The sequence below is a fragment of the Durio zibethinus genome, chromosome 4 (genome assembly GCF_047325235.1).
Source record: "Durio zibethinus cultivar Kanyao isolate XHJ-2024 chromosome 4, ASM4732523v1, whole genome shotgun sequence".
Classification (NCBI taxonomy): Eukaryota; Viridiplantae; Streptophyta; class Magnoliopsida; order Malvales; family Malvaceae; genus Durio; species Durio zibethinus.
The window spans coordinates 3,325,961-3,352,292 of NC_143165.1; the positions used below are offsets into that span (position 1 = coordinate 3,325,961).

Sequence of the window (26,332 nt, forward strand, 5' to 3'; positions counted from 1 at the left end):
AATCTAAACTTGTAAGGTACTTTTTGTTAGATAAAACAGTGAGATCTTTGGGTCAAAGTGGATAATACTTCACAGGTTAAGTGTGGATCTCCATAAATGGTATCAGAGTAGTCACCAGTTGATGGGAACTAAGTGCTATATTGTGGAAGTCACTAAGTGCTGTAAGGTAGAGAGCTACCTTTAGAATCTCAATGTCTAGTGTGATCTTAGTCTTGTGGTTGGACTCGGCTTGACAGGGACATCAAGTTTTAAAGGTGAAAAGATTGTGACACCTTCAAATTCACATTGAAAAAATGTATGAATAAAAAATGATATATATATATATATATATATAGATTTAAACCCAAACTTATAAGCCATCTTTTGTGGGATAAAGTCATGAGATTTTTAAGTTAAAGCGGATAATACGTCGCAAGTTGCATGCAGGTCTTCACACTAGAAGTAGATAATTAACATTAACTAGTAGTAGAACATTGATCATTTACATCCCCAATCCAATCACAATCAAAGAAATCATGAAGTTCAAGTTTAAAAGTTGATGAGAACAATAAACCTTTATGCAATGATCCTCGTAAATATCTCAATATCCTAAGAACTACAATAAAGTGAATTGTCCAAGGCGTTATCATAAATTGGCTTACAACTTACATTGCATGACTAATGTCAGGTCGTGTAACTGTTAAATATATAGGGTTATCAACCAATTATATATACAAAGAAAGATCATTAAGTAGTTCTCCATTAATAACTTTCATTTTTACATTAGTTTTAAGAAGAGTGTCAACAATTTTATTGTCAAATAAGCCAGCTTTGGAAATAAGATCAATAGTATATTTCACTTAAGATAAAAAATATCCATTGTCATAATGTACAAGTCTGAAAAACTTAATCGCTAGACACAAGATATAGAGTTACCGCCAACTTTTTGATATTATTAGGTGCAACTGACTACCTAATTAAATCTATCATCTTTTAAAGAGATCATAACCTTGACTTAAATTTTTTAAAAAAGTAGATTATAAACCCTGAGGCTTTAAAGTGCATTGTTTTGGCTAAATATAAAAGGCAACTAACTCTTTTGTCTTCAAACTTTAGACTTTCTTCTTTCTCTATTATAACAGTTTTATTGACTATTTTACAAATATTTTTAATCAAATCAAAACCGAGAGAGTTGCCATCAATTTTTTTTCGTTAGGTGTAATTGACCACATAAAATACTTATCTTTTTAATAAAATTTTAAAATTAATTAAAAAGACAATTTTGTTTGGTTTGCAAAAGTAATTTTGTGTTTGAGAGTACATTTATGGTAGGGAATGATTCACACCCCACAACACTCGTTTTAAAAATAGTACCAATTGATCATGTATTATCTTTATTATTAATAAAAATGATCTTAATTTAGATATTTAAAATAATTTTCTTAATTTGTTATTTTTTGCAAAAAAAAATTTAAAACCTTTTACCTAGGAATAAGATAAAAACCTTTAATTTCATAATACTTTCTAAATTCTTGAATATTCAAGTGAAATTTTAAAAATATTTTTTCACTTGATGTATACACTTAATTTTGTTTGGGATACTTTTTCTTTTTATGCAGGCTTGCTTTGCAATTGGGTCTGATCTTCAATTTTCAAGCCTAATATACAGTTCATTTTCAAAATGCTCCCTATAAGACCTAAAATAGCTTGATAAGGGCTTACTCGTAAAAAGCATGATAATAGACATAATAATAATAATAATAATAATAATAATAAAAGTGAGCCACAAAATAAAACTCAAAGCCCACGAGTAGAAGGTTGTTTTCAAAGCCCAAGATTTGTAAAAGGGAAAGGCTTGCTCGGTTGAGCCTGTATGAATGCAAATCATGTAAAAAACGTGAATGGAAGCCACATGCAAAAGCATGCAAAAATGCCATGGAACGTGGAAAAGGGGGCTAAAAAAATAAAACTGAAAGGATGGTGGTCAGGAAACCTGGGGACGTCAGAACGTGAAGAAAACGTGAAGAGAAGTAAAAATAAAGCATGGAGAAAGGAAGCAGGCGTACAAAGAACAAGCAGAAGAAAGGAAAGAGCTGAGAAGCGAAAAACCACAACAGAAAAAGCTGGTAGCAAAAAAAAAAAAAAAGAAACAGAAAAAGGGAGAAAGAAAGACAAAAAATAATAATAATAATAAAAAAAGAAAGGAGAAGACTTAATTGAGGGCATGAGCAGTGACGTGAACCAAAAAAACAGAAAAGAGGAGAGCTTTCAAGGAAAAAGGTGAGAAGGGAAAGAACCATAAAAGCACGGTAGGGGCGTGAAAACTAAAATAAGATTCAAAACAGTAAGGAGGAGCATAAAAAAAACTGGAGGGAGAGAAGAAAGGCTTGCCAAAACCTGGAGGATTCAACAAAGGAAAAAATAGGGAGGAAAGGAAGGCTGGGCACGCAGTGTTCAAGGAGTGAGGTCACTGGCAGAGCAAAAACCAAACGAAAAAGAAAAAGGGAGAAGCAAGAGCGGCTACAGTGAAAAAAGGAGGAAGCAGTGGCGGCTCAAAGGGAAAATTGGCAGCAACCACTTGCAACAAAAAAAAAAAGAAAAAGAAGAAGAGTCAAACTAAAAACTGGGCTGCAGAAGCAGGAAGGCAGTAGCGGAAAACAACGGGGAGCAAACGGGTAGCCAAAAAGAAAAGATAAAATGAAGAAAAGCTGGGTATTGGAGAGCAGTGGCGTGATAATAAAAGCGAAGTAGAAGCCAGGAGGAACGTGGAAAGGAAAAAGTAGGCATGATCCAAAGAAAGAAACAAGCAGCAAAAAGAGTGGAAGAGAGGACCAGGAACAAGAATGAAAAAGGGTTTTTTTTTTTTTTTTGACGAAGCTTCCTTGTCGTCCTTTCTACATCTGTTGTATTTTTCTTCTGGTTGTAAACGTTGGGCTCATAGTTTCCATTTTTAATAATGAAGGAAGGTATTTCTTTTGTAACAAACTAGTAAAAATTCAAAACTAATAGCGAGGGTGACGGGGAAGATAAAGGGCACAGGCTTGTGTTGTTATTCCATGCCTTTTGTTTTTCTTTAGTTTTTCCTTATGTTTACATGCGTGCGGTTGCTGATGGAGTGTGGACTTAAATTTTTTTTTTTTCATACCCATTTTTCATTGTTTTTGGCCCATTCTTGTTAGCCATTGCTTTACAGCTTCAGCCGCTATCTATGCCTAAAAGAAATTTTTCTTAGGTTATAATATTGATTTAAAGTAAACTGTACAACCCAAATTTTCTGATGTGCATTTTTCTTTTTCTTTTCCTCATATTTTAATGTTAATGTGGTTTTCTAGTTTAAGTAGAATGTTTATTACTATTTGCTTCTTTTGCTTTAGGATATGTTTAAATGTCTTCTTAAAGAAAATAAATAATAAATAGTAATAGGAGAGGAAAAATAAATAATAAACGATAATAAAAATAAAAATAGGCAAAAACTTAGGCCCATATGTATGTTTAATATCATTTTACATTATTATTATCATTATTTCTATTATTATAATCATGCTTATTTCGATTTTATGTGATTTCAATTATTTATAATTTTTTACATGTACTAGTCTATTACTTAGCATGCTCATATTACCTTTAGTTCATGCATTTTAGATGATATTAGCATTTATAAAATCTTCTAAAATAATAAGAGAATAATAACAATAATAATAATAAAATTTTTAAAATATTTGCTTAAATGTTGAAGGGAGTTAAAAATTATGTTTTAAAAAATATAAAAATAATAATTTTGCTTAGACGTTAGGGAATTATTAAATATTAACATAAAATAATAAAAGATTAATAAATTATAATGATAATGAAATTTGTTAGGAAAGGAAAATAATTAGGAATATGAAAATTAATCTTTAGAAATTATGAAAAAACAAGCATATATGATAAGGTACACGTACTCACTAATCTTAGCTTATACACTTTGAAAAGGTCATTCTACTCTTCAATAAGAAGCCATGCTTATATGTTATTAGGCTATATCTTATACTTTCCTTTAACAAGGTTTACTTTTGGTTTATTAAATATCACAACATTATCTCATCAAAAAATAAACAAGTTATTGCCTAAATTAAAAAGATTCAGAAGCAATACCTTTCATATGAATAGAAAACCATCATATGAAATTACTCAATTTACTTAGCCTTTTTGACAATATAGGAATAAGCTTAGTTTGAAATTGTGTGAACTTTCACTAGCGCAAAAAATCATCTTGTGATGTTCCTCAAATCACATGCTATTCCCATGAAACTAAATTAAACTTACCTTCATTTGAGCAAACTTCTGCATTTATAAGAAACCAGTATCTCTAGTACTTAGTATTAATGACCAAACAAATAGAACAACCAGTAAGCCTAGGACATAAGCAGTGGCAAACGCCAAACTCACAGTCAGTAAAACAAGTTTGGATTGTATAAAGCTAAGAGGCTAAGTTCATAGTCATCATAAACAAGTCAAGATGCCTAAGTTGTAATGCATCACTGAGTAACCAAAATGCCTAACTTAGCTTTTTCACACAACAACTTAGGGCCTTACGCCATGTTATTCTATAAAGTTAGATATGTGCAAAACTCAAAACAAGTTAGAGTAAACACGAGAAGAAAGTTGCTAAAGAAACTTTTGTTTTATTTATGATCATTGTGCCAATACAAGAAGTTCAACTAAAAAAGTTATAAAAATCAAAATACAAAAATGTATATATAATATTCAAGAAGTAGTAGGAGCTAGACCACTGTCAACATCAAGAACTGGAGCAGTATCAGTTAGAACAATGGGAGGATCACTTGGAGTAGGGAAAACAACATCAATCTCACACCCAACATCAATTCTTGTTTTGCCTAGCTTACAATATGAGGAGCTAACTTGGGAAGATTCAAGCTGATTTTGGGGAGTCTAAAGAGGAGGAAAGCTAAGCCAACAAGCCATAAATCAAGCTACAATGGAAGCAAAAGAATCAACAAAGGGAAGGCATAAGAAAAGAGGGGACCTGTTACACATCAAGACAAAGATTTGCCACAATGAAAAGGATATTTGTTGGGTTCTTTTGGGCAGCTGAGAGTGCACAATTTGATGGGACCATAGGCTAGTAAATGCAGAGAGTATTCATGAGATGATGTGGCTTTTTGGTGGAAAATGAATGGAGGATCACAAGGGCTCTTGTAAAGTGGCATATGTGCATGAAAGCTAACTCAGCACCAAACTGCCAACTTGGTGCCCGATTTAGTTTTTGCTTCATTCCAGCCTCCAAATGGCTCATTTTGAGAAGGGACAAGGATGCTTACATGTGTCATAGGTGGAAGCATAAAGGACTTTCACTGGGCCAGCTCAACGTGCAACAAATGAGGGAGGAATTAGCTTGCAAAGTCACAGTTTTGGGACTCATTCCTACAGTATATTTTCTCCATTCCAGCTGGCTTTTTCAAGGGCCATGATTGATCAATAGGGACCTTAGATTGGTTGAGAAATGACCTAGACTAATGCTTTAAATAGGAAATTTTTTTAGGACAAAAAAGAGCTGCACCTTTCACTCTTTAGCATTTTTTTGGTCTTCCTTTTTTCTCGTAACGTCACTGGTGAGGGAGTACTCTTGCTGACCTTGTCGTGGCTTTTAAGAGCTCCATTTTAGATGTTTTTCTATTTTATTTAGTTGCTTTTGATGTCATTCTATGTTACTTTCCCAGCACTAATACTTTGTTTTCCATTTAAGCTTGTTTATTTACCTTTTCATGCATGCAATTTTTTTTTGTTTTTGCCCAAAATTTTCCTACACTGTTTTATTTATTTTCCAGCCTTATTCTAATGTGTTTTGAGAATCTACATGTGGAGAATGATGGCTTTTGATAGCTGGATGAATTCTTGTTCTTCATTGGCATCAAAGTAGCCTAACTCTTGGAAGCTGATTTTATTCTGTTTGCAATTTTAGTTCTGACTTTGTTCATTTCTGTCCAAATTTTGGTTTCCATTTTGCTTTTTTTTTCTTATTGCTATTTATGTTAGTTACCACGCTTGTGAGTTCATTTAAATTGTGTTTGTTTGATGTTTATTACATGTTTATTTAAATAGCTTAGTTATGGTTTTTGGTTCCATGCGTTTTCCTTGCTTTTGTTTTGCATCTTTCAACCCAGTTTTGCAAACAGTTTCGATCCAGTTTTGAAGTTAGTTCCTTGCATTTTTTTTGTCCATTTGCATGTCTATTTTAAGGTTTTAGGCAAAGATTTTAGGTTACACAAGAGTATTTTGCTTTTTTGCAGTATATAGTTCATTAGGTTCGAGTTTAGGCCATTTTCTTGTTCTCGATTTGCATTTGTTTTTTCTATTTTTCTAGTCAGTTTAAGGTACTGCTTTCTTGCATCATTTTGGTTCATTTTTAACTCTATTTTAAGGTAGTTCATTTAGATTTTACAGTATTATTAGATCTTAGGTCATTTTCTTAGCATTTAGGTTCGTAAGGGTTAGATTTATGGCCATTGCATGCCACGGTATACATTGTATTTTTCTACCCAAATTGTTCAATTTTTATAGTTAGCTTTCTATAGGTTTTTTATCCTATTTTGAGTCTATTTTAAGTTGCATAAGTCACATTTAGTGTTTGCATCCATTTAGGTTACATTTTCATTCGGTCAAGTTAGCTAGGTTACATTTTAGCTCAATTTAGGTTTTTTCCAATTTTTGATCTAATTTAGGTGTTCTTTCTAGCACTTTTTCAAGTCATCCTTATTTAGAAGTGTAATTTTAGTTCTAGTTGCAAGCCCTAGGATTTAGATTGGTCATTATAGAAGTTTGCTTTTAATATATAGGTGCTCAATAAAATGCCCTAAAGAGCATTTGCATAATTTTTGTTCGGTTTTGTGGATAGTCTTTTTGGTTGTTTTAAATTCTATTTTTAGGACATTATTTTGTGCATTCCTATATCATTTTCTTGTTTAATTTTTGTTTTATACATTTTAGGCTTAGGTTAGGATTTTAACCAGGTTAACTTTAAATTAAAAATGCCAATTTCCCTTTTTTTTTTTTTATGTTCTATTAGGTTACTTTTAGTTTTAATTACTGATTCCATATTTTGATTTTTATCCCTTCTCTTTTCAATTGCACTTTTATTTCATGCCTTTAATTTTTTTAATTTAATTTTTTAATTTTTATTTTGTAATTTTCTATTTTTAGTAACCTTGCTATTTTTAGAAACTATCATTTTCAGTAACTTTCCCTTTAGATCTTTAATTTTCATAATTGTAGTTAATTTAGGTTTAATTATTTGGTAATTTTTGTTAAATATAATTAGGTTAAGTATTTTACTTTAAAAATTTTCATCAGATCAAATAGACCTAAATTGTCAAAATTAATACTTACCTTTAGGTTTGACTTCTCAAATCCCTGAAAAAATGATATTCGGAATAATTTCGATCTTTATTACTTTTATGATCCATACACTTACAGTACTCTTAAAGGATAAGCAACAGACATCCTATCCAACCTATTGCCAGAATACCCAACGGCAAGTGCAACAGCTCGTAGTGAAGCCTCCACCTCCTCATTCGTAGGCCTAGTGGTGCTGGTGATGACCACTACAGATGGAGTCATAGCAGCTGGTCGAAGGGATGCTGCAAGAGCTGGAACAATGTTGGCTTTAGGAGTCGTTACAGGAGTTGTAGTTGGCATTGAAGCCGACATGGTTAGAGCAAAAGGAGGTGCACTTGATGTTGTGACTGAGGCCATTGTAAGGGCCTGTGTAATAGCTACGGGCTGAGTCCCACTAGAAATAGGCACTGCACTGCACTGCACTACTGGGTGTGTTGGAGCTCCCCACGGCCTGTTTAGTTGTATGAGGAGGACTAGCATATAGAGATCTCTTTCCCCTTTGCTTCTATTGCTGAAGTACCTTGTGAAGCTTGGCAACGCGATCCATCTCTACTAAGCAAAAAGAAACATTAGAATCAGTTAACCACAATTAGAATAAAAAAACACAACACAATTACCCTCATTAGGGACAATAACACTTAGCACGCAAATACCCAACCCCAACTCCTCACTAACACCCGCCCCACCACTACCCCCCCACGCCCACACTTTGGGCCTCCCCCACAAATTGCATGCCACCACTCCCCTAGACAAAACCAACTAGGTTGCCTCTCTTCAACTGTTTCCTGCTCACCACCAATTTGAGGACCCTTTTGACAAGCTGCAAACTTCAAAAGCTTGAGTGCTGCCCTTTCCACTACAACAACAAACACAATAATCTCGCATCAACACCAATTTTTAGCATAGCAATGCAAAACGCAAGGCAACAAAAACAACCCATTTACATTTCTTCTTGCCCAAAATTTACCTGCTTCTTGGTGCTTTTAGGTGCCCCTTCCTTTTCACCTTGACCTCCATCTTGGTCCAGCACCTCTTGAACAGCAGCAGCTAAGCCTGATCCTAGTTTGGGAACAAGCAGTAGTCACAAACGTTCTCGTGGGTAACCAACTCCAGATAGGACAGCTTTTTTTTTTAAAAAACATTCACCTTCTTCAGCTCGTCCTCCCCACGCTCTGGAGTTTCCTTCGTCGATACGATGGCACAGGACCACTTAATTTTAAAAAGGACTCACACTCCAGGCGGTTGAGCATGGGCCACCACAAATCTGTCATACAAAGGATAACTGTCAGATGATAGCTACCACACATATGACAGCCTACGAGCTTGGAGATAGTACAGCCACCCATTTATCTCCCTGAGCATGTATAGCGCTAGGATCACATTGACTAAGAGCACCCACTTCTTCAGCCAGCAATAGATAAGTAGGTAACCATTATTGCCCAGGTGTTCGACGCTATCTGCGAGGCCACCAAATTGAAAATGGCTAGCACGAACTAGAAAAATAGGTGCAGTGGTAGGTGAAACCTGTGCAGAAGTTGTACAATTAGAACCCCACCATCCCTTCATTAGCCCCGATCTGGGTGATGGTAAAACCTTCAAGAGGAATTGAAATGGCGTACATAGAATTTCCTAGATTAAGGCCACGTGATCCAGGACCCGCTTCACCATGCTTGGTGTCACGTTGGAATAGTAAATATTTGGTGGCCGCATCCCTAGTGCCAAATCTTTGGGCTCTTCCACCACTACCTCCTTCCCTTTCCCTTCTCCTATGCTACTGCTAAAAGGCACGCAACCCAAAACCAATGGCCCTCACCTCCCTAATCACGATAGTACGATCATGGCCACCACTACTCTAAAAACTTTGGCTCTTGTGCCCATATCCTAATTATTTTTTTTAGGGATGTAATCAAATCGAGTCAACTTGATACAATAAAAAATTTGAGTTTAAGTTCGACTCTCAACTCAATATTCGATTTGAACTCGATCAAGTTTTATTTTTTTAACTCGAGTTTAATTCATGATCGAAATCAAGTTATTCGAGTTCGCTCGATTAAACTTAATTGATATGTAAAAATAAACTCGATTCTTAAACTCGATAAGAGCTCGATTATTTTTGTTTGAACTCGAACTTGAACTCGAATTTGAGATATTTTATTAATTAAAATAATAAAAATATTTAAATATAAAAACTCGATTAGGCTTGCGAGCTACTCAAGTCGGATAAAAGAATACTCGAACTCGACTCGATCGATTAGTCGAGCTACTCGAGTTCGAGCTCGATTCAATAATAATCAAACTAAATTTGAGTTTTATTCGAATCGAATTCGAACAGCTTACGAGTACTAATGTATCATTTACACCTCTACTCTCCCTATCCTGACTTTCAGTGTTTGTAATACCCTATCCTAATACCCTCATCATCACTCGACCTCTCAACAACAATCAGTCTCTTTGGTGCCATTTCCTTTACAATAACTGAATGACCACAAATAAAAACCCAAAAGATTATTTACCCATGAAAGCTTTTGGAAGAAAATAGTAGTAAAACCACTAGCACAGCACAAAACCCTTAAGACCTTTCCATTACTCATAAATTGCATAGTGAAATATGAAAATTTTCTATCTCTTTTATTTATACTTGGCCGAATGACACGATTTAAATATAACGAATTAAAACACCATTTGAACCAGTCACAAAACAATCCAAGTTAATTCCTAATTAAAGCCGACATTTTATTTTCACATTTTTAAAAGGCACATTTATTCCGCCCCTTAGTTGAACTGATACAATTTAAATTTAAACCCATTAATTGTGTCTGACAACCTTGTAACCCCACACACCATGTGTCATGCATAGCTGCATTTCTTAAAAATACGGGCACGTGTTCAATAATGTATCCCACAACACACTCCACCCATGTGCATCATGTACATTGCATCAGTATTTGACAAAAAAATATTTTTAAGTGCTCACCTATCGTTTCCTTCATCTCGATAAAGCACACAACTTATTGAAACAACACCGCTCGCCAAACTAAGACCCATCGTCGTGTATAGTCCATTAACAAGTACTCTCCCCATGACTCTTGCCAAAGGTTTGAGGGTGATCACTTTATAACTCCTTTCAGACCTAGGGCAATTGTTTTGCTTATTTACCTGCCAATAAGGTCAACTCTCAATGATCGCCAAATTAGCATAAGCTCAATTACCATGTCGTTACATTTGAGGGTCAACATCTACATTCCTTGCCATAAAGTAGGCTTGCCTTTTGCTGAAAAAAGACTAACCATGAAGTAAGCTTACCCCTTGCTAAAGGACTCGTCAAACTATCTCCATTAACGTCCCATCAATGTATTACTTTAAATTAAGATTGATTAGCTTTGAACTTGTTTGGGATCATTAAATGCAACCCACACATGCTTAGGGTTATCAGCTCATAAACGCCCACGTGACCCATTCTCGAACTTCACATAGATTCACCATCAATTTTTAACTGTCAACTATCTTGGTCATATCACCATCATTTTTCTCATATATAAGGTAAAAAATAAGCTTAGGTTGTTGGGTCTAAAATAATAAACACATCAACGCAAAAGTAATATATCGCAATAAACTCACAGTAATAGACAACAATTAACAACGTAAAAAAAATAAAACACACAAAGATTTACGTGAAAAACCTTTTAGTGTAGAGAAAAAAAATTATGAACCACCATAAAAATCTCCACTATCAAGTAATGGATATACAAAATTCTTCTCTAGCTAAAACTAGAGTTAATCAACAACTAGAGAGACAATTGAAGAGATCTAACTAAATAGGTAACTCAATAAATACACTTTAGATTTGTTTCTAGAGAGTTTCAAACTCGATCTTCATCGTTTAGAATGTAGAACTCTGAATCATAAATCTATTGACAAAGTTTTAGCTCAATCAGACCACGAATCAACTTTCGTTTAACAAACTCTTCATTCTTTTTTTTTCTCTCTATTTTTTTTTTTACTTTTTTTTCTCTTCTTGGTTTGCGACACCACCTTAAAACAACCTCACCTTTTTTTATTAAATAGCTAGGGCTCTGTGTAAAAAGAAAGACCAAGGCTCATGGCCTTTGATTGGTCCAAAATCAATTACATGGGGCTGGCTCTCATTTTTTTAACAATCTCCCATTTCAGCCCCATGAGAAAGAGATTCATCACCATAGCAATTTTATTTGAAACTTACCTTGGCCAAAGAACTCATTCTAGCCAAGTTACTGCAAAACTCAAGCTTTTTCCTAAAAAGTATCTTAGTTAATATATATACTACATTCTCATCAATATGAACTTTCTTCAATAGCATCTACTATTTTTCAATCACTGAATATAACCAGTGATATCTAATATCAATATGCTTTGTTTTAGCATAGTACATGATATTCTTACTCAAATCTAAAGACTATGACTATCACAAAATATCACATATTCTTTTTTATTCAACCTCAATTTAAAAAAAAAATATTTCATCTAAAACATTTTTTTACCTACTTCGGTTGTTGCAATATATTCATCCTCTATAGTTAACAAAGCAACACCTTCTGTAACTTAGATTACCAAGACACAGCTCTTTTTACAAAAGTGAACAAATATCCTAAAGTAGATTTTCTACCATCAAGATCACCTGTCATGTCAGCATCAATAAACCCTTCTAGAATTGGTTGTAAAACTTTATAACTTAAGCACATTTTTTAGGTGCCCTTCAAATATTTGAAAATCTATTTCACTGCTTCTCAGTGAACCCTTTTCAGATTAGAAAAAATTTGCTCATTACACTAACTGTATGAGCAATGTCAGGCCGTGTACAAATCAAAAGATACATTAAAAAATTGACTACAAAAGAATAAAAAATACTAGACATAACTAGTTGCTCTTCTTTAGAGATCAAACAAGATTTTTTACTCAAATGAAAATGGTCAGCAAGTGGACTGCTAACTGATTTAGCATATTGCATGTTAAATTTACTAAGCATCTGTTCAACATACTTATGATAACCATAGCATTTCAGCTTTTCTATCCTGGATAATGTCTATACCAAGAATCTACTTTCCTGGACCTAAATCTTTCATATCAAAAGATTTAGACAATTGTTCTTTCAACCTGCGAACCATACCACATCTTATCCTACAATCAATATATCATTAACATATAATAAAAGAACAATGAAGTTACCATTAAAAGAATTTTTAACATGCAAACAATGATCCATTGCCATTTTTTTATAGCTTTGACTCATTATAAAAGAATCAAACTTTTTGTACCATTATCGTGGAGCTTATTTTAAGCCATATTTAATTTGCAAACAAGTGTTTTTTTCCTTTCACTTCAAAACCCTTAGGCTGATTCGTATAAATATCCTCTTACATGTCACCATGCAAGAATGCAGTTTTAACATCAAGTTGCTCAAGCTCAAGATTCAAATTAGCTCCTAATCTCAGTACCACTCGAATGAAACTTATCTTCATAATTGGAGCAAAAATCTCATCAAAATCGATATATGATTTTAGAGAAAAGCTTTTAACCACCAATCGAGCTTTGTACCTTACTAGTTTATCACAATCTTTTTTTAACTTGAACACCTATTTATTTTTTAACAACCTCTTCTTTTTTGAAAGTTTAACAAGATCATAAGTACCATTTTTCTGTAACGACTAAATCTCTTCTGTCATTACTTTTAACTAGTGCTCTCTATTTAGAGTAGCCTGCATATCTTAAAAATTTTTTAGCTTCCCCTCACTGGTAACTAAAATAAAATTTGAACTTGGATACCTAATAGATGGCTTATGCTCTTTAGTAGATTTTATAGGCTGAAACTCTATATCACCTGATGTCGAAGGTAGCTCCCTCAGCTCAACACTCTCAAGTAAAGAGGATTGCTACCCTTATTTAAAATTAATTGTATCTGACTCATCACTAACTATGACTGGCTCATTCATATCTCTAAGTTCTGTTTCTTGCTCATTTTCATCATCTGTGGCTTTTTCCTATAGAACCTCTGTCGATGTTGAAATATCACATTCAACAGTAACATGTGTAGTTTTCTTATTTTTTTCAAGGTCTGCTATGATTTTTTTTCATGAAAAATTATATCTCTATTTCTGACTGTCTTTTTTTTCACTGGATCCCATACCCTGTAGCCAAATTATTCATCATTATATGCAACAAACACACATTATATGACTTTACTATTAAGTTTTGACCTATGTTCTTTCAGTACATGTATGAATGTTTTACACTCAAAAATTTTTAAATGAGAGTATGAAGCATCTTTTTCTATCTACATTCTTTTTAGAATGTCAAGGCTCAAAAGAACTGATGGTGATCTGTTAAGTAAATAACAAACTATATTGATTACTTCACCCCAAAATGGTTTTGGTAATTTTGTCATCCTTAACATACATCTGACTTTCTTCATAATGGTGTGGTTCATCATTTTAGCTATACCATTATGTTATTGTGTTCTAAGTTTTATCATCTTATGCCTGGTTCCATGCTTTGAACAGTACTCTTCAAAGTTTTTGAACATGTATTCCCTACTATTATTAGTTTGAATATATTTCAAGGGTAACCCTATCATCCTTTTTACTATGGTATGAAATTTTTAAAAATACTACAATATCTAACTTTTGTATTTTAACATATACACCCTAGTCTTACGTGAAGTATTATAAATAAAAGTAACAAAATACCTGCTACCACCTAATGACTCAACCTTAATGAGACCACATACATCAGAATAAATCAATTCTAATCTTTTTTTTTTTAGAATTCTTATAAAAAGAAACTCTACGATACTTACCAAACAAACGATGATCATATAAATTGAGAGATATACCTTTGGTCAAAGAAATGAAAGATTACCATACTAAAACTTGTAACCCCTTCTCACTCATATATGCCAGTCTTTTGTGCCACAAGTTTACTGAAGCATCATCCTCAACAGCATTTACCTAGTTGTCGTTCAATGGCATTCATGTCTTATACATTATGCAGCATAGTTTTTTCTTTATAACTATTATAAATTTTTTAAGAAGCTTCTACTGCCTATTTTTTTATTGACTCTCATATCCCTCTTTATCAAGGACACTAATAGTAGATAAGTTTATTCTCATATTCAAAATATGTCTGACATCTCTCAAAGTCAACATGAAGCTTATACTAATTTGTACAATAATATCACAAATCCTAACAATTTATGACACTCTTATTTTTCATCTTGGTGCAACCAAAGTCTTTTACTTTGTAAGTTGTAAACAACTTTCTCTTAAGAACATAATGATATTTCACTCATGTGTCAACTATCCACTCAATGTCGGGAACATCAACATGATTACAATCACTACGTGTATAAATCAAAGTAACTGAATTACTATCTAAATTCACTACTATAGCATTGCCATCATTTGAACTATTGTCTTTCTCATCTTTTCGCTCTTACTTCAAGATTTTACAGTGTCATTTATATTACTTGTTTTACCATAATGGAAATACTTCACTTTATCTATGAACTTGAATCTATGTTTAGACTTATTACGACTTTTTGAGTTCTGACTATGTCGATATTTCTACCTTTGTTCTTTGTGACCAAAGCTTGATTCTTAGGGTCTATTTCTTTTCACTTTGCTTCTTTATTAAGCATATTATCCTTTACCATCTCTAATGTCATTTTATAATTAAGAGCTGAATTAAGAACATTCACAACTAGAGTATTTCAACTATTTGGTAATGAACTTAAAAGAAACAATGCCTTCATTCCATCATCCATCTTAGTCTCCATAGTAGTTATCCAATTAAATATATCTTGAAAATCACTCAAGTATTTTGTAATTGATCATACATCCCAGTATTGTAAAGTTACAAGCTTTTTAATAAGTATAACTTTATTCATATCTATTTTTCTCTCATACAATGCTGTCAATTTTCTTAAATAATATGGGTATCTGCCTCTTGCGCTACATGATGGAATACGCTGATATCAATCCATTTTTTTTATTATCATAACATATAGATTCAAAAATCTATAGCTAGATTTAACAAATGAATGGAGTTGCCACTAATCTTTTATTAGGTGTGATTGGTCACCTAGGGAATCTATCCTTTTAAGGAACTCCTAAGCTTGACTATGGGTCCCTAAAAGAATAAGTTCAGGTCTACGAATCAGAACAGGGTTCAAGAGTTTAGTTACATGTGGGGAAGGTTATAACACCCTCACATGTCCGTCCAAAGGATTGTACCATATTATTTCAAATTTATCCTAAGGTTTAGAATCTAATGGCTTCAAATTTTATGTTAAATATTGGAAATAATTTTTAAGATTCTCCATCAATCTGGTAGTATTCTAAAAAAAATTCTTTCTCACTTAAAGAGTATTCAAGAATCCCATTTGATTTCTTGAAGAGGCTCCGTCGTCGAAAAAAGATTTATTTATTATTATTTATTATTACCATTTTTGTTGAAAATAAATCTAATTATTCCACCATTTGGGCTAAATTAGAAATATTTTTTTTTAAAATTTTCACCATTTGGGCCTATTTAGAAATTTTTTTTCTTTGGAAGGAAAATAATATGAAAATTATTTTTATTGAAATTTCATCTAAATTATTCCACAATTTGGGTCAAATTTAGAAAAAATTTCTCACCTAGAGATTTCTTAAAAATTTACCATTTGAAATTTCTAAGAATCTCATCCTTAGATAATTATCAAATATTTTGAATCCAAATTTTTATGTGGAAAAGAATACAATTACTTATATTGAAATTTCATCTAAATCATTCTACTATTTGGGCCAAATTTAGGGAAAATTTTCACCTAGAGATTTCTTAAGAATTTACCATTTGAAATTTTTAAGAATCTCATCCTTGGGTAATTTGTATTTAATTCCAAAAATTTTATATTTTTATGTTTTTATTATTTTTAATTTTTTAATTTTTTTTGGTTTGAAAATAAATATTAATTATTGTTATTGAAATTTTATCTAAATTATTTCACCATTAGGGATAAATTTAAACAAAATTTCTCACCTAGGAATTTCATAAAAATTTGCCATTTGAAATTTTTATAATTCCATCATTGGATGATTAATATTTATTCCTAAAATTTTTATTTTTTATTATTTTATTAATATCAAATAATGAAAACCATAAAACAAAATGAATAAATAAACAATTATGCATAAAACAAAACAAATGAATAAACAATCAAATAAAGAGAAAAAAAAGTACCAAACAATTAAAGAATTTGAAAAAAAAAAGAAAGTACCAAAGTTGACGTGAGGATGAAATTCCACCAAACCAAACCAATGTGCTAGCCTATCAACTCATTTTTCTCTTTATTTTCTTCTCTATCAGACTCGCAACTCTGATTCTTTTTATTCAAACAGAACCAATTTGAACCACGAAGAACTAACACTGTGATTGTGTCATGTTCAATGGTTTAGGCATTTTGATCCATAGTGGCACTAGGCTGGCTGTCAGTGGACGTTGGTTGGCAATGGCTTGATGGTGTGTCGTCCTTCCTATTATGCTACACCTCTTTATATTTTCTCTGCTGATTGTGTTTTTGTCCCCCCTTGTGTGTTCCAGCGTTTATTTATAAGGATTGATCAAAGGATTTTCTGATAAATCCTAATTTCTTATTGTGATTGAGATTCGATCTTTAAATCCAATCCAAACTCTACCAGCCTAGTTTTATGCAAACTCAAACACCTTTTTTGTTTTTTTCATTTTTATTATTTTTTTAATTTTTTTAATTGTCAAAGTTGATCTTGCAGACCCCTAGACAGATTGGGGTGTCTACATTTATTATAGCCAGCATCTTTTTGCCTAACTTTTTTCAGCTTTCTTCTTTTATATCTACTGGTTTAATCAAATTATCAAATACCGACTCATACAAATCTTTGTAGTATAAATGATTTTTCATCATAGGTTTTCAAATTGAATAATTTGATGCTGTCAATTTTATCATAGATACTATATCACTTTTCATAATCTTAAACAGAATTTACTTTTATCTTAGGCTACTTTTGTATCGTTGTCTCAAAATAACCTTAGCTCTTATACCATTTATTGGGCCTGAAGCAATAAACATAATGATGCAAAAGTAATATATTGCAATAAAGCCACAGTAAAAAACAACAATCAACAATCAATAACACAGAAAAAATAAAGTATACTAAGATTTACGTGAAAAATCCTCCAGTGTAGATAAAAAAAATCACGAATTACCAAAAAAATCTTCACTATCAAATAATGGATATACAAAATTCTTCTCTAGCTAAAATTAGAGCTAATCAATAACTAGAGAGACAATTAGAGAAATCTTACCAAATAAGTGACTTAACAAATACACTCTAAATTTATTCTTAGAGAGCTTCAAACACGATCTTTATCGTTCACAATGTAAAACTCTAAATCATAAACTTACTGACAAAGTTTTAGCTCAATCAGACCATGAATCGACTTTCGTTCAACCAACTCACCCTTTTCTTTTTTCCTCTCTATTTTTCTTAACTTTTCTTCTTTCTCTTCTTGGTTTGTGACACCACCTTAAAACAGTCCCACCTCTTTTTATTAAGTAGCTAGGCTCTGTGTAAAAAAAAAGACCAAGGCCTATGGTCTTTGATTGGTCCAAAACCAATTATATAGTGTTGGACCCCATTTTCCTAACATAGATAAGGTATGAACTAAGTATTCTTTCTCTTGAAGCTTCCTTAGTATTTATTGTATACCTTTTTCCTTACTAATCCTTTAAACACTTTATTAACTTGAGTATCAAAATGCATCTTTGAGAACCAACTCCGGCGCCCCTTTACTATGCTTTATTGCTATAAGTTTGAGCTTCCCCTCACTCAGCTACAAGACCACTCCCTTTCAACTAACACCAAAAAACACCATCAACAATAAGTTAATCTTTCATTTGAAATAAAAGTTTATTTAGATAAAAATATAAAAAAATAAGGGTTTATTTAAGTACAACAAAAATATAAAAATTTATTTTTAAAAAATAATTCATGACGTTTTTTTTAATATTTAAGCCTTTCTACTATTTCTACCAATTACGACATAAATAGAAGCATAGGGAAAAAAATGCAGAAAAAAGTTCCATCCCTGGCGCATGCCCTATCAAGAGTATATAAATACACTTCCGTAGGGGTTTAAAACATTACATCCAAAAAGGAGAGAAAAAATCGAAAATTAAACAAAATTCCTTATTATTCTACTCCAACCCTTAAATTTTCATCTTTTATGAGCTTAATGACTTGGAAAACGAACTAAAAACTACACTTGAAATTATGATCAAGATAAACAATCAACCCTCCCCACCAATATTATATTTTCTTCAAATTAGAATAATATATAATCAACACTTCTTAATGTTAGTTACAGTGAAGGGGAATGAAGATTATCATCAAAGATATCAGCAGGAGGAATGAAAGAGTCCAGGGAGAGCCCTGGAACATTGAAAACAACATCATCAATCCTCCAAATTTCTTCCATCCGAGTCCTGCTGTGCTGCAGGGATAGCTCTCCAAATCGAAAAATCGTGGCGATTGATCTTCCTTGATGAGCAATCAACACTCCATCGACATCCCTATAGTCTCCAACGCTACTTCCAATGGTAGTTTCCCAGTAGACAGAGTAATTTTTTTGTGTTTGAACCCTGGTCAGATGAGAGTCCTCCAAGTATATCAATAGACCACTCTTTTGGCAAAAGTACCCGTACAATACATGCCTAATCACCTCTGCTGGCCCTTCGTTTCGTTCCATTACCGCTGCTCGGTCGGCGCATACTTTTAGAACGAAGCAGTCTACGTCGCCTATTCGTTTCTCTCCCAAGCATTGAGCTTTTGCAAATAAGCTGGCTGTAGTCTTTGGATCTAGGCCCTGAATTAATCACAAACAAAATCACTTCACTTAACTCATGTGATTATAAAAGTCTTTATCCAATTAATTAATGACTAATTATTCTATGATTCTTATTCATTTTAATAATGGATTTTTATGTTGAAAAATAGATCTTAAATTTTGTTGTCTACAAGATGGGCTTTAACATATACTATATTTAATATAAACAAAATCTATCTATTTGTTTGAATGAAGTTAAAAATTTGTTATATATATTTAATGTAACATAAAGGAGATGTGATAGTTTTTTAATTTTATTTGTGAAATGCAAAAACTTGATGATGCATGAGATAAATGTTTTTGTTTATTTATCCTTAAAAATCCAAAAGAACTCTTCCCCCTTTAATTAGGATGGTATAATTGTAAAAAGTTTAAATATTTCTTTTTTTAATGAAATATTTCTTTTTTCCCAATTAAATTGTTTTTTTAATCAAATTTTATAGGGTTATTATTTTAAATATTTTAATCAATTCAATTTTAAAATACATATATTCATAAACTACTTTATTCAAAGTTTTTAAAATATATTTTTATATTTTTATTAATAATAAATAAAAAATAATAGAAAGTTAAATTTTATAAAGTTTGACAAAAAAACTTAAAATGTAACCATTTAATTGATAACGAATAACATTTATAAAAAGTTTATTAATATTTATCTTTGAGAGATAAAAACAAAATAATATGATTGGCCTACACTCACATAGGCTAGAGGAGCATGATAACCTTGTTAGTATGAACTTGGAGTTATCTCATATTTAAAGAAGAAAAAAATTAGAAATTGTAAAAAAGAAAAAGAAAAAGTGCATGATTTGGTAATAGGCAGCAAATAAATAAAGGACGGGGGAAAAGCTAAAAAAGTAAGGAGCCAGCTAATAATGCACTACATCCAGCACTATATATTCACTAAAGAACAAAAAAAAAGAAGGAAAAGTTAAAGCAAAAGTGTAAGTTGGCAATCCCAGGAAGAGGATTGGTATTATTGGATGTGTACCTGATCACACATCATGTGAACAAATAAGACAATTCATGTGCCATTCGTCATTGCCCTAACTCAGATAGTGTTCAAAAGAAATGAAAAGAAATGAAAAGAATTTGTGTCTGCTAAAGCATGAGACAGTTTCTCCATCATTCTCAGTTCCATTGCATTTCCTTGGGATTGTCATCATGTTCTTCCATCGTTGTCATTGTTTGGTAAACAAATTTTTTAAATTTAATGCTACCCAACCTAGGTTTTGCTTCCATGCTATTCAATTTCCGTTTTGAAGCTTATGGGTTTTTTTAGTTTATATTTAATGTATTATTAATGTATAAATATTATTATATATCATAAATTTTCATATTATTTATTAATAATTTTAAAAATTTTAAACACAAATATTTTAATTTTAAATATTTAATTATGTGAAAATAAATTAAAAAAGTAATTATTTATGATGTAATTATAGTATATAATATTTACACATTGATAATAAAGTAGATATAATTTTTTTTAACTTTCAACTCAATTAGCAGTAGGTTATGATAAATATTACATGATTAATTGATTATCTAAAAAAATCTCATAAAAATATCTATGCTTATATTTGGTCTTAGTTGTTGGTATTTAATTTTAAACTATATTGATTATTTGACTTAATAGATTAGTGTGAAATTTAATGTTAGAAGAATAGTTTACAAATCAAGAAAAAAAATCTAAAACTATTTAATGAATTTTTAATTGACAATGATTAATTATTATCATTTTTAGTTTTTTGTTTAAAAAATGACCGAGTAAGAAAATAAGTTGATCAAACAAATGGAGAGGAACAAGTAGGTACCTGGATTATGCGACGCAAAGGTCGTAGAGGTCCCTTGGCTGCATGCGTGCCAAGCCAAGATGTGTGTCGCCAGATAGTTTTCCCATCGCTACCAGCAATGACCATGTTGCCTCCAACAACCAGCTCAAGAGACCACATCCCAGGCATCATTTGCCAAAGGACAAAGCAACCATTTTCTCCGCTTCTTGTTCCCAAACTTTTCACATTCTTGCCTGACGAAATCTCAGTTTCACAACGAATCATCTTCACACTTCCTGTTGCATACATATTTTTTGCACATTTCTGCTGTTTCAAGCATCCCGAAGCCGCCAAATATTGTTGTATAATGTAATGCGCCGTCGAAGTTTCCTATATGCAAATTTGGAGCTTGAACAGGGATGGTAAATAAGACATAATATGAAAAGAATACAATTGAAACCCGAAGTTTAACTGAGTTAATTTATGTAGTTATTTGTAAGAAATAAACATTTAATAGGTTTAGAATTCATATCCCATTGCCTGCGAATTCCTATGTACTCAAATAAAAATAAAAATAAAACTCTTCTTCTATCTCGAAGCTTGACCTCTTTTATACTTAAAAAATGGATTTAACATTGAAAGAATATGACTGAAAAAACTTACAATTGGTATATCTTTGATCCGAATGTGGTGAACTGGGTGATTGACGAGCGGAATGGGGGCGAGAGGGCAGCCCAAAACACCAAGCAAAAGCCTTAAATCTTGTCTCTTGGCAGGAATGTTTCCATATAAAGACATTGAAAAATTATTTGCTGACAATCCCTTTTGTGTTCGAAACCATTCTCGGATCACTTCCCAAGAGCTGATCTCCTTCTTGTTTCCAGCTTCTTCTTGCATTTCAGGGTCTGGCCCTTCCATTAAAGGCGTTAGTGTTTGCGTGCACCACCTTTGCATCCTTGCTCTCGACCCCATAGATTATGGCGAAGAAAAAGAGAATGAAAGGTAGAGAGCGGGAGATAAACAAAGATTGAAGAAGGAAATTAGAGTAATAGAAAATTGGAAAATTTTTTGAGGAGAAACAAAGAGAGACAAAAGGGACATCTTATCTGTTCAACGACAGAGGTATATATTCATAATAAATACAGCTTACAGATTACTCACTCGCATGTTGGGCTGTCTTTTGCTTTATTATTTTTCTTTTCTTTTAGACTTGACCTGATATATAAATATAACTGTTAGATGTGGACTGTTGTTAATATGCGTTGAGTTCAGATAATTTTAAATAAAAAATATATAAATGTGTAATTCTTGTCGTTTTATTTTAAAAATTATTCTCTAAAGCTATTCCAAGTGTGAGGACCCAGAAGAATTGGCCTGTCTCTTTCTACAATCAGCCAGGGAGTCTTTCTGGGCCCTATATTGCCATCCATTTGCCAACAAATTAATTTGCTAAAGTCTCTCATAGGGATAAAGGATATAATCATTCTCGGAAAATGATACCTTATCTTACCACATTATATCATTCAATTACCGAGTAATAAAAATATGAAAATTTCTTTGACAGCCTGTAATGAATACGAGGATGCACAATAGGGACAGTTTAATCCTTCCTAGGCTTATTAATATGATCTTCAAGCAACAATTCTCTACATACATTGATTCTAGCACACATGCAATTAAACCAATAGTTGCATGAAAGGGATAATAGAGATCAGTGCTACTTTCTTTTATTATTACAAAAACAATACTACAGCAAGCACCCTAACGGATAAAATTTAGTATTCCAACTTAAAAGGTTTTGATCTGAGCAAATTAATTTTATTTGATTTACCGGTAAATGCATGTATTTCCATGATAAAATAGTTGAGTTCGAATCTTCATTGTGTAAAAATGGCTTTGGTTTTGAATGCATATGAATGAGCTACTTGTATTAGGCGTTGTCAAAGGTTTGCATCTAGTGCACGCCCAATTTTTGTCAATAATTATTATTATCGGATTCAAATTTTAAGATTTTGTGTTTGAGAATCTTGATTAGTCTTTGTTAATTTTAAATTGATCATTGTTTTGAAATGATAAAAACTTTAAGTGTGCTTTGAAAAGTAGGGAATTAAAGATTGCTACGTTAATCTTGAAAAATAGCTAGTGAGTTTAGCTTTGAAAGGTGGGGTCTTAGATATTATACATTGGCCTTAAAAAATAAATTGTAAAGATTATACCTAAACCTAAAAAAATAACTTGTAAGAATTTAAAGATATGAGAGGATTAGGAAGGAATTGTTTGACAAATAAAGCTAAGAAGGGAGACGTATGTGTCTTATGAAGAATGACTAAACCTTTATAAATATTTATTTGATTCTTTTCATACTCTTTTAATTGCTTTATTTGTTTATCCTTTTTTATATTACTTGAATTATTAATGTCTCCTAATTACCTTTCAATTTTTTGTATGAATCTTTCAAGAAACCAATTCACTCCTCTTAGTTTCATTCAATTCTTTGGATTAACAGTATTTAAGTCATTCGTAAATATATATTTAATTCTTTACGTTTCAATGCATTTATCCTCACCGTTACATATATACAATCCATTCAAAAATTGTACAATGATAAATAAAGATGTATATGGAAAAATGATCAACATTAAAGTAATGGAGGAAAACCAAAAAAAGGTAATCACAGAGATCATATATGACACTTCGAGAACTGAAGATCAGGAAAAAAAAAATCATGAATCAATGTTGTGTTACAATCGGAAAATTGATAATCTCCTCCTTTAAGCCCATAATTATTGCATAGTGTCGCAATCAACGGCAAGGCGCAAGCTCTTGGATCACCCAATCATTATCTTTATTAATCACGCTTACTTGGATTCGCCATGTGATGTTTGATTCCCAAGAAACTTGTCTTTGTCTCTTTCTAGTTGATGATTAATTACCCCAAACATTATCTTTATTAATCACGCTTACTTAGATTCGCCACGTGATATTTGATTCCGTCTTTTTCTTTTTCTACTTGATGATTAATTACACTAATCACCTATTAATAAACTATCTCATTAATGCATCCAAGTGGACATCCTTTTCAAAGTGATATATATGTAAGTGTTTAAAAATTAAATCCTTAAAAAAATGAATGGTAGCGAAACTTGGGACCAAAAGAGGTAAGCCGGCAATTGAGCCGGGGATTGGAGAGTCGGCATCATGAGTGGTGGAGGATGATGATCTTTAAAGGCAATCTAACTTTTTCTAATGTAGACGGGTTTTCAGTGTCAAAGGTTGAGACGTGATTTTCATTGGTTGGTAGTAGTATTTATGAACATAAAAAAGTAACAAATATATGAACATAAAAATTTTTTATTACGTATATAATTTGTTTATAATCTATTTGTTTAATTACTAAATCTAAAAATATTATTCATGCACATTTATTAAATTTAATAAACGAATATAAATAAAATATATTCATAAATTATTCATCAAATATTCTATTAGTTTATATCCTTATTGATTGAGATAGTACATGTAGCAATGATAATAAAGTGAATATCCATCATTTTTTAGATATTTATATCTAAATCCATTTAATTTTAGAATATTTAAATTTATTTAAATATTCGTTTAACTTTAATATCATGTACTATTCAAATCCAAATCTATTTAAATAAATACTATTCGTTTAAATATCCGAATTTATCAAAATATCTAGTTATTTAAATTTTTTGTCAAAATATAAATATACAAGAATTTAATTTAAAGTTCAAATTTACTCTTAATTAATAATAAATAAAAGTTATTTTTTAAGATCCGAAACCTTCTACAATTATAAAATTTTACATATTTTACATATGCAAATGAGTAACTATTCGAATACGATTCAAATAACTATTACTATTCACTAAAACTTAAATAGATTTCGATATTTGATATCTAGGGATACTATCCTATTCGTTTCAAATCCATCATGACTAGTATATCTTTTAACTGAATCCATTAATTATTTATTTATAAATATTCGAATCTAACATAAATGAATTGGATAATGATGAATATTCATTTATTTACTATTCATTACCATCCCTAATAGCTTGCAACCCATTCAGCTTAGGTCTTCAATCCAATTGTTTTTTATTCAAAGAACAAGCTAATTGAATTTTGTTATTTAAAAATTGAAATATGAGATCATGCACCAATTAACCGATGGAATACATTCTCAATACAAGAGTTCAATACAACTTTCATGCACATGTTATTTTAATAATTAGTTCGCCAATAATTCATGGACCATTTTGTCCTTATTTATTTTGCTCAATTCCAATCTTATCCCAATCTAAAGAGAAAGAAAGCTTGCTCGAACAATTGCCAACAACCATTTTTTGTGACAAAAAAATGATAGCACCCCTTATTCCCTTGGCTATCTAGAGCCAACTTGGCACCGCCTCATCGATCTAGCAACTTAGAAAGTCAAATCGATGACTTTGTTGTTGGATCTTGTTGAATGGAGAATTAGATCAATGTTCCTTGCTACTAGATCTTCTCTTTATTGTTAGGTCTGGTTGCTTGGAAAGCCAAATCAGCACCCTTATAGACATATACAGTTGCCTACAAAAGTTTGGTTCTTAAGCTCATTTTCTCTTACTTCCATGCAAGCTTCCAAGTCTCTATTAGCTAGGTGCTCCTGTTAGGCCAAATGGCCTCCAATCAATCAACCTAGCAAAAGAAAAATTAAACAATTAATCAATCACATATGCCTTGGCTGTCTAGAGCTAACTTGGCACCGCCTCATCGATCTAGCAACTTAGAAAGTCAAATCGATGACTTTGTTGTCGGATCTTGTTGAATGGAGAATTAGATCAATGTTCCTTACTACTAGATCTTCTCTTTATTGTTAGGTCTGGTTGCTTGGAAAGCCAAATCAGCACCCTCACAGACATATACAGTTGCCTACAAAAGTTTGGTTCTTAAGCTCATTTTCTCTTACTTCCATGCAAGCTTCCAAGTCTCTATTAGCTAGGTGCTCCTATTAGGCCAAATGGCCTCCAATCAATCAACCTAGCAAAAGCAAAATTAAACAATTAATTAATCACATATGAGACAACGATTTAACATGGTTCAATCTAACTAACTTACATTTACAAATGAGAAAAAGATCTACTAGTTGTAAAGAATTACAAAAATACAAATCATAACAACCTCACTCAATAATCAATACTCATAAGACTCTCTTAATTTTCTTTAGTTTTATTGAATAT

General features: G+C 31.8%; 1 protein-coding gene across 1 annotated transcript; it reads right to left on the reverse strand.

The window, feature by feature from the left end:
- Nucleotides 1–18,705: 18,705 nt before the first annotated feature.
- LOC111291571 (uncharacterized) lies at nt 18,706–22,243 on the reverse strand. The gene is made up of 3 exons (XM_089760298.1): nt 21,750–22,243; nt 21,129–21,476; nt 18,706–19,287 (listed from the first exon to the last, which is right to left on the reverse strand). The coding sequence occupies exons 1-3, from the start codon at nt 22,056–22,058 to the stop codon at nt 18,784–18,786; spliced, it is 1,161 nt and encodes a 386-aa protein (XP_089616424.1). The 5' UTR covers nt 22,059–22,243; the 3' UTR covers nt 18,706–18,783.
- Between the last annotated feature and the right edge of the window lie 4,089 nt (nt 22,244–26,332).